The sequence below is a fragment of the Zingiber officinale genome, chromosome 6B (genome assembly GCF_018446385.1).
Source record: "Zingiber officinale cultivar Zhangliang chromosome 6B, Zo_v1.1, whole genome shotgun sequence".
Taxonomy (NCBI): Eukaryota; Viridiplantae; Streptophyta; class Magnoliopsida; order Zingiberales; family Zingiberaceae; genus Zingiber; species Zingiber officinale.
Window position 1 is genome coordinate 115,038,147 of NC_055996.1, and position 9,726 is coordinate 115,047,872.

The 9,726-nt window shown below is 43.1% G+C and overlaps 3 protein-coding genes across 3 annotated transcripts; 1 reads left to right on the forward strand and 2 right to left on the reverse strand.

Annotated features, from left to right (window-relative positions):
* The first annotated feature begins 657 nt into the window (after positions 1 to 657).
* On the forward strand, positions 658 to 1,602 carry LOC121991412 (low-temperature-induced 65 kDa protein-like). The gene is made up of 3 exons (XM_042545419.1): positions 658 to 733; positions 810 to 1,490; positions 1,565 to 1,602. The coding sequence occupies exons 1-3, from the start codon at positions 658 to 660 to the stop codon at positions 1,600 to 1,602; spliced, it is 795 nt and encodes a 264-aa protein (XP_042401353.1).
* A 235-nt stretch (positions 1,603 to 1,837) lies between these two features.
* On the reverse strand, positions 1,838 to 3,628 carry LOC121989042 (cytochrome P450 86A8-like). Its single transcript, XM_042542847.1, has one exon. It carries the CDS (start codon positions 3,611 to 3,613, stop codon positions 1,970 to 1,972), a length of 1,644 nt encoding a protein of 547 aa, XP_042398781.1. The 5' UTR covers positions 3,614 to 3,628; the 3' UTR covers positions 1,838 to 1,969.
* A 1,038-nt stretch (positions 3,629 to 4,666) lies between these two features.
* LOC121989035 (serine/threonine-protein kinase D6PK-like) lies at positions 4,667 to 9,726 on the reverse strand. Its single transcript, XM_042542838.1, has 3 exons — positions 9,475 to 9,726; positions 7,679 to 9,136; positions 4,667 to 5,653 (listed from the first exon to the last, which is right to left on the reverse strand). Exons 2-3 carry the CDS (start codon positions 8,911 to 8,913, stop codon positions 4,780 to 4,782), a joined length of 2,109 nt encoding a protein of 702 aa, XP_042398772.1. The 5' UTR covers positions 8,914 to 9,136; positions 9,475 to 9,726; the 3' UTR covers positions 4,667 to 4,779.

Here is a 9,726-nt window from a genome sequence, read left to right on the forward strand (position 1 = left end):
TCAGGAGACTCTCAGACCGATCAGGTTGGAGCCTGATCGGTCCAAGCCGATCAGGAGGAGAGCAGCGTTGATTTTTTTTTGTATTTTCTCGCTGACGTGATAAGTACCGTAAGAAAATCGCACATAAGACACCGCAGCATAATATTTCTCTCTCTCTCTCTCTCTCTCTCTCTCTCTCTCTCTCTCTCGAGTGTGTGTGAGTAGAAAGACGTGTAAAATTTTTTATGTTTAATGGAGAGTTTAACTATGAATTATTATTTCTCGGGATTTAATTCCAACCCGTAATTGGGATTTTAGTGTCTTCGTTAGCGCTAGTTGTTACGAAAGGTGTCTGGATTCAACGTACCAGAACTAGATAGGGGTGAAGTTGGTCGATAAACACGCTAAAAAAAATTAATTTTTATATAATATCTAATTTACGAAATTGGAATAGAGATGGATCGACCTCACGTAGTACAAACCCCTTTGAGGCGCCACGTAGTTGTCATATTAACATTTAACAGTCCAAATACCCAAGCATCATCCACGTGTCTCCACATGTGGCAGCACCGGCAACTCGCATGCAGTCCAACTCACTTCGATGAATATAATTCAAATAATTTCCTAATTATAAATATGCTCCATTTTATCGATTTGTTTCCATCCAAGTTAATCCTGATGGACGCTCAGGTTGCTCCAATGCTCGGCCACGCTTACGACCTCGAGCCAGAGAGACCCGCCGGCTTACGTGCCGGTAAGCCGTTTAATTCTACTATTTGCAGATTTATTTTTTGATTTTAATTGACATGTTGATTGATTTGTGCGTGAAGCAATCGATGGAGAAGAGGAAGCGATGCGCCAGGAGAAGAAGCCGGTGCTGAAGAAGGTGAAGGAAAAGGTGAAGAAGATTAAGGACACCGTCAAGAAGAAAACCCACGGCCATGGAAACAGCCATGAAGAAGAAGATGATGACGATGAAGACGATGAGGAAGAAGACCCTGAAGTCCACGGCGGTTTGAAGGACACATTGGAGACATGCGCCGGTGAGTTTCAGGAAGATCCCGCCGCTCCGACGTCCTCTGAAGCTTCCCGGGAGCGTACACGAGACGGCGAGGAGATAGGGATGTCGCCGGTGATCCAGTCATTTATGGCCATGTCAGTTGAGAATCCTGCTCCGGTGAAGAACTCCGAGGAAGAGAAGTGTGCCAGTGCCAGGGTCTCTGCCAGAACCAAGACGGCGTACGAGAAGGTGGAAGGAAGATTAAGAGGAGGAGTGGGAGTGATGCTGGTGGAGAAATTGAAGCCGGGCGAGGAGGACAAGGCGCTGTCCGAGGTGATATCGGGTGTGATCCAGAGGAGGAAGACGGCGGCGGGAGAGACGGTGGCGGCGGCAAGCTCCGGCGTGAAGGACGGCGGCGTTGGGGTGGTGGGGAGACTCAGAGAGGCTGTGGCTTCTTGGGCCGGCGGACGACGCAGCTCAATGAGCGAGCACGCCGAGCAGCAGAGCAAAGGTAATCGATTTATAGTAAAAAACAAGTCACTTGATAATTTGTCTTTTAAATATGAGAAATATATTTCGTGGCAGAGTTAGAGGATGAGAATGGACGTGATCGACAGAGTTAAAGAACAATGAGCAAGTAGCTAGCTAGTTGTTTGGTTGTGTTGTGAGACCTGTGTTCTGTTCTGTTCTGTTCTGTTTAAAACCTCGCGAAGTGGATCATGGAATACATTGTGTATATAAATAACTTCTGTGCGTGCTAATTAATAAATTGCAACTATCTCGATGAGTGTTGTAAAGTTGTTTACGCTACTCAGATTGCATCACATCTATTAAACCCAATGCTATGAATTTACTGGCATCAAATCAAATCTGTTATTACATTGTGAAATATATTGTTTACAATTAAACTGTGTATCTACATGAATCACAAATTGATGAGCTAGTGAACCGCACTGCAATCCCTCTTGTTGTCTCTACCGATGGTAGCAATCAGGCAGCGGGAACCGCCCCTGTAAGGTTGCTGGTCAAGTCACGGTCGAACACATTCATCCTCAGCCCATTCTTCATGAACAATGTGAGCGACATCTTTTGCTCCACGCGGTGGCCGGCGGCGACCTTGAGGCGGTGGCGCAGCAGCACCGACGCAGCCACCAACTTCATCTGCAGGTAGGCGAGGTCCTTGCCGAGGCAGATGCGCGGCCCCGCGTTGAAGGCTACGAATTTGAACGGGTCGTGCGGCTGGAATTGCTTCCCGTCTGGCGACAGCCACCGCTCCGGTCGGTACTCGAGGCAGTCGTCCCCCCACACCGATTTCATTCTTCCGGCGGAGTAGATGGAGTAAGTGATGGAGGAACCCGCTGGCACGAATGTGCCGTCTGGGAGCATATCGTCGGAGATGACGTACTTGGAGTCTTCGGGAACAGACGGGTAGAGACGGAGCGTCTCTGAGAGGGCGGCTTTGAGATAGACGAGGCGGTCGATCTCCTCGAAGGCGAGAGGCGTGGAGAGCCACTCAGCAGGATCGCCGCCGCGGGACTCCGTCAGTACGGCGACGAGCTCAGCCATGATGCGGCGTTCGACGGCGGGGTGGACAGATACGAGCCAGAAGAACCAGCAGAGCGCGACAGAGGAGGTGTCTCGGCCGGCGAGTATGAAGTTGAGCACAACGTGCTGGAGAATCGAGTCGGAGCACTCGCCCTTCTTCATGAACCGAGAGAGGAGATCGTCGTAGCTCCGGCCGCCGTCGCCGAGCTCCAGCTTGCGCTCCTTGATGATGGCGGAAATGTATCGATCGACGCGCGCGACGCTGCTGGCGAGCGTGGCCTCCATGCCGATACGGAGCCACTTCTTGAACCGCCACACCACCTCCGGGAAGATGAACCTTTGGAGGCTGGCCTCAGTGGCGCGGTCGAACGCGGCGGCGAAGGCGTTCTCCGGCAGATCAGGAGCCAGCGTCTCAGGGTCCTTGCCGAAGGCCAGCCCGCAGATGTTGTCGAAGGTGAGCCGGAGAAGGAGGTCCTGTAGGTCGACCGAGGTCGACGTAACAGAGGCCTGCTTCAGAATGGGGACGAGACGGCGGTGGATAGACCGCGCAACCCACCTCGACATGGCGGCGCGGAGCGTGCGGGTGGTGAACTCGAGCGCGGCGGTCTTGCGCTGGGCGAGCCACGTATCGCCGTCGGAGTTGAAGATGCCGTCGCCGAGGAGGTCGAGGAAGACGGCGTGCCACGTAGGGCCCTTGGGGTAGTTGTCGAATCGTGCCTTGAGCACGTGCTCCAGGTTCCGCGGGTCGCAAGTGACGGTGACGAGCCCCTGGCGGCGTGCGAGTCCGGGGACGGCGCAAATGCAGGTCTGATAGGTGCCGCCGGCGCCACGGAGGTTGTCAGCAATCCACTCATGCATGCGCTCCGAGTGCTGGATAAGGCCGGGGAGGCTGCCCACCACCGGCCACACTCGCGGCCCGCTAAGCCCAGACGCCAGCCGCGAGAACCACACCACGCACGCAGCCACGCACGCCATCAAAACCAAAACCAAAACCGCCGCCAATTCCATTGCCTCACACACAAAATGAAGCTGAAACTGAAGCGTATTTAATGGCCAGACTGTTCTTTTTATTCTCACCAACAACTGCATCACTTTATTTCTTGTTCTAATTAATTAAATAAGATGAGTTCTGAGATGGATCAATCATCCAATTCGTCATCAGAATTCTACTGCACCGGTAAATATTTGATGGCATTTAAGCATAGAACAAGAAGGTTAATGGAAGGGGAGGTGAGAGCAGGTGAGGGAGAGATTAGACTACTGGAGGAAGATGAAACTGGCCACCTGGTTTTGAAAGTTTTTGCCCTGCATTTGTTTGCGTATAAAATTGATGTTTAGATTTTGGTGACATCAAATGAAGTTGGGTGACCAAATTCAGTACGCTGATTGGGGTGCTGGAATGAGTGCAGTATGAAACTTCAAAGTAGGTGAGAAGCAGTATTAAGATCGCTCCAGTTTCAAACCAGAAACCTGAATTTGCTTGGTAGGGTTTGATATCAAACACGTGTACAAGGTTAGATAGGTGAGGGTTTGGGATAATTTTGTATATAAGCCTTTTTGTTGGTTGCACTTGCAAATTCAAGAAGATGGCATTCGGTAATGACCCAAGAGATTTTTCTTGCGGTAATCACTTCTTTAAACTACCATATGTGCTGAACTCAGTAAGGAAAAATAAAAAGATTCAGAATGTATAAAATAAAGAGAAGAAAACATAATAATAGCTACCAAATCAAAGCCATTACCAACTCACATGAAGGGCTGTTTACTCAGACAGAAATGCAAGGAAATAATCATGAAATAATAGAGTGGGAAAGCTGTTGTTCGGCCACAGTAGACAAGGAGAAATCTTCCAGAAATTTGTTTCAAGAATAAGTATCAATGTGTGCTACACGACAAACTTAATTATCAAGAATTAGTAACTAGGAAGCTTACAGTATGATGTACAGACTACAGAAATAATTATTGTGAATAAAAAGTAAGTCATGTGAGGAGGATAGTTTTCTTGCTGCTCATTTGAACTCAATTTATTGCTGTAAGGCCTCATGATTGGAGACAATAATGAAATTTATGCATTTTTCCTAATTTGAAGAAAATTCAAGGTAACATAATTCTAGTGAACAAATCTCCAATGCAAACATTAAATTGATTGGCTTCAGGAAGGATAATATCACTATATAGCAAAGCACAACAGTACTTGTGAAGTTAAGGGGAAAAAATAACATAACAATGAAATTGATTAGATAATGAGATACAACCTAAAAAAACTCAAAGTCCAAATACTTGCCTCCAGGCTTCACATCTGCTCCTACAATCCTCTTGCCACTGGTTCCAAATCCATCAGTTGCTCCAAATTTCAGCAATAACTCCGGCTCCACTGGCCTTGGCACCTCTGGAGGGGTGCTGCAGCGTATCAGGGCCCAATTGACACCTTCAAAAAAGGGGTGTTGCTTTATCTCGGCAGCCCCTCTCTTTACCCCTAGTCGCTGCTGGGGTTCTTTAACTAGCAGTCCTCTTATCAAATCTCGGCTTGCATAGCTGGTCGATGGCATTTCAGGAAATCTAAGCTGCTGGCCTACCACATTGAACAATGTTGCTCTGTTGCCTGAGCCCTTGAAGGGTGTCTTCCCATAAAGGAGTTCATGGAGGAAGATACCAAAGGTCCACCAGTCCACAGCACTTCCATGGCCTTCGCCTTTGATGATTTCAGGGGCTAAATACTCGTGAGTCCCAACAAAGGACATCGATCGGGCAGTGGTTGGCTCGACCACAAGTTCAGGCAGTGTGGCAACCTGCTGTCTCGGTGTCTCAGCCCATGGTTTTCTTGTTTTTTTCTTGTTCTTATGGGGAAAGAGTCTTGGTATAAAGCATGCAGGTTGAACACAAACTGAAGTAGGCTCAATGCATGCTGGTTGGACACAAAATGCACCAGCTGTACGTTTGGAAGGATCTGAGTCGAGTGATGATTTTATCAAAGTGGGTGAAACAGCACATCTCAAGGAGAGATCAAAATCAGAAAGCATTATGTGGCCATCGTCACGAACAAGTACATTTTCTGGCTTCAGGTCTCTGTACACAACTCCAAGCATGTGTAAATACTCGAGGGCAAGTAGTACTTCAGCAGCATAAAATCTGTTCATGAATACAAAGAAGAAGAAAAAAGTAAACACATGCTACTTTAATAAGAAAATACATTTGTTGTGATTATATTCATTTTAAAAACTTAAATATAAAGGATCTAAAATGAATGTTTTCACAAGAATAACAAATATACTAATATAGTAAAGCATCATAAGTAGAATAACCATAAATTATACAAAATATAAATAATTAAATATACATAAAATGTATTTATAGTTCACGTCGAATGACCTAAGTGAAAATAGCTATAAGAGTATGCTGTTAGATCAGTTAAGTTTATTATAGAATCAGTGAGACTGTCTATGATACTATCAACTGGAGATGCAATTGGGCTAGTTAAGATCTTTCAGTTCATTTTTAATTACCTTATTTAGATCCCGTTTCCTATACAATTTTCAGTTACCCACATAATGCTAATGTGTCTGACTAATTCACTCTGTAAATTACTGTTTTGTTTCTTTTCGATAAACTGACTGTAGTTTAACTATTGTTGTCTACAATGATATTGAATCAAAATTTTTGTTCCTATGGATTGGATTGTGGGTTAGATATCAACTCTATCCTCTTTGACAACACAATTCAAATTCTCACATGTCCATCTTTTCTTTATTGCCTCATGTTTTATTCGTTATTCACTTTACACCTATAAAGGCTGTTGATGTGTGATTGTATGTATTTACAATTATTCTTTATATTATGTAGGCACATTTATTGAACTTTTTTTTTAATATCATGCACATTAATTTTTAAAATTTTATATTTTGTGCATTTTTTTGGTTAAATGGAATTGTCTTTATATATATATATATATATATATATATTAATCAATGCTTGTATTGAATTTTAAACAAGATCCAACATTTGGTAGAATTTTTATCCCATTGATGAAGTGTAAATAAATGAAGGGGAGCCTTGGCGCAAGGGTAAAATTATTGTCATGTGACCAAAAGGTCATGGGTTCGAATCCTAGAAACATCCTCTTGCAAAAGGCAGGGTAAGGCTGCGTACAATGGATCCTTCCCCGGGACCCCGCATGGTGAGAGCTTCGTGCACCGAGCTGCCCTTTATGATGAAGTGTAAATAAACCAAAATCTAATTCTTGAACATGGGAAGAAATCATACCCACTAAACAAGAACCACCATTATCAAACTAAAGAAAATCTATTCAAAGGATGATCTACTTTTCTTTGTTATTTTTGACCATAAAAGTGAGTTTTCATCTGTCTATGGGGTGCTAGACAAGTCAAATTTAGCCCATAAGAAACTAATGATTTCAGATTTATAATAGTTTTCTAATGTAAATTTTATGACCACTTGACATGAGAGAGAAGAATATAATTGAAATGGAATTTAAGTGGATGAACAAAGCTGGTATATTTGTGTGCTCATTAGCATCAAGATATACAATGTATATCTTTAACACAAAAAGATATTACTACGAGTCAAAAAATTGTGATTCAATATCACTGTAGTATTACTAATAATTTAAGTAAGAATCCAGTGCTATGAAACTTAGCATCCACAAATCAATGTCTGTGGAACTCAAAGCTCCGACTTTTATCAAAGAGCATTTCAGAGTGATAATCCTTGCAACTATTCCAGTGATACATTTTCTTGGAAGAAATGATTAGAGAAGCATTAGATCATGCTCTATGAAAAAGCTAAATTATAACTGTAAATCTGTGACAAGATCTCATATTTAGTGAGGATAGAAATTAGTTAATATGTCAATAAATTGTCATACTAAAAAATATCAAATCTCAGGAACCAAACTCAAACAATGTTCAGGAATGAGTATCACAATTTCATGGGAAAATGACATGTAAAAAATATAAAAGAACAAAAAACAACTAAAGACCAACATTTTGTCACTGGTGCTAAGAAGACATTAAGAAGGTAATAATAACAAACCAAAGCCCAAAGATTGGACAGAACTTGTCATATTCAATTCAGGAAAACGGTCATAGTATAGACAAATAAGTAAACTAATGAACTGAAAATTAATATGGTAACTACCTTGCTGCATACTCAGAAAAGTGTTTCCCTGGCTGTCGTTGCCTCAATGTATGCAAATCACCACCAGGGCAGAATTCCATCACCAAACATGAAAATCTGTCAGTCTCAAAATGAGTGTACAAAGTTGGCAAGAAAGGGTGATCCAGAAGTTGGAGAATCTCCCTTTCCGTTTGAGCCCTTGTTAGCTTCTTCCTACTTGCAAGAGATGCCTTGTCCATCACTTTCATTGCAAAGTAACACCTTGTGCCACTCAACTCTGAGAGATAAACACTACCAATATCACCACATCCAAGGCGTTTGAGTAATCGAAACTGACTCATACCCAAAATACCATCTCGAGATCGAATTGCTAGAATAGCCTTCCATCTAGGATCATTCCCTTTGTGTGGCTTATTTGCGCTTCCGGTGATATTGCTCCAGCTGCTATCATCACTGACGCCACTGCTATCACTTGCTCTGCTAATACTAGTTTTAGTACTTTCAAGTGAGTCCCCTATCACACTGCCCTTTGCACTCTCACATGCCCTTTCTGAGCTAAGCATACCATCACTAGTAATCCCACTTCTATAGGTACTTGTACAAGTGTTAACTATACTCATTGCAGTTACCACTCCAGTGCTATCGATACTACTGTGAGGACTGACATTACCACTTGGGGGAAGGGAAGCATCCCAGATGCATTCCTTTTCATCAGAATCTGGTGGCAAAAGAGTTGTATCCATTGGCAGCAATATCTTTGGAACAGAAAATGGAGAAGATAAAGAATCTGATTCATTCAGTTCACTAGGAAAGCTCTTATCTGGTGATAAAACAACTGCACTTGTTTTTGCAGGAGGACCTCGAATTGAAAGATCTTCTATAAATGGACCTTTTGTAGAGATTCCTTTCATTAAACATCCTGCATCAGATTTCTCTTGGTCAATTGCCACATAGACTGATTTCACCAGATCAGTATCCATTGGCTCCAGGGGATGACTTGCTCCATTGAAAGAACTTCTTCCTCCTTCGAAGGAGTCAACACTCCTGAAGCTATCAACCTCAGGGGTTGATTCATTTTGATCAACCAATGTGCCTTGTATTTCAGATTCCTTTAGAACAAGTGCATCAGCATTTTGAGATCCCCAAACAACATCCGCACCTTGTTCATTCCTTGAGCTACTTGCGTGCACGCTTGAAACCTTATGAAGAGAAGAACTATGAGTGGATAGCATCTTCAACTCAGGAATCCTATCCATTTGGAGTAAAGTTATATCATCATTTACGTTTGTCTAATCACGTGATTACAAGAACTCCGAATTCTGCTATAGCAGAAGCAGTAGATTACACAGCAAAGTCTCATTTCTTATCTTCCCCCAAACTATAAATCAAGAGTGACTATTAGCTTATTAACTTTGACACTGCAGACATGATGAATTCAAGAAGCCGAGCAGTAAATCCTCTACTTTTCTCTCCAGTAACCTAAAATACCAAAAAAAGAAACACTTATTAGAACAAATCTGATTAACTGATCTCCATACCCAAATCAAAGCGCTATATCATCCTTTGCAGCTTGTAGAAAAGATCAATAGCTGAAAACAAAAACTCCAGAATAAAACCTTCCGACTGTCCATCTTGCATTCCACAAAAAATGGGGGAAAATAAACACAAACGAAACAAAATTTAAAAAAAAAATGCAAAGAAACAACTATCCATCCCGCACATTCCCACCTATAGGGAGGGACAAATTTCCTAATAGGTTAAACAGTGGCCCTAAACAAGAATGCAAGGAATGAAATCCTGAGATCTGCAGAACAAACCGGAGATTTCTCGTACAGCAACTGTAAAATTGGATGGCGCACGCCACGTGACAAGCAAAGCCCGAGTCCTCCTGGATATGATCCGCAATAGATCTCTTGCTCACGATCTTTAGGGTTACGGTTCCTCCTCTGCCTCCTCCCTCTCTCTCTACTCTCTACTCTCTATTCTGTTCAAAGAGAAAAAGAGTGTGGCAGCAGCACAGCAGAAGGAAAGAAAAGCAAAGCCCGTCTAACTTTAGCCTCCATTTTGTT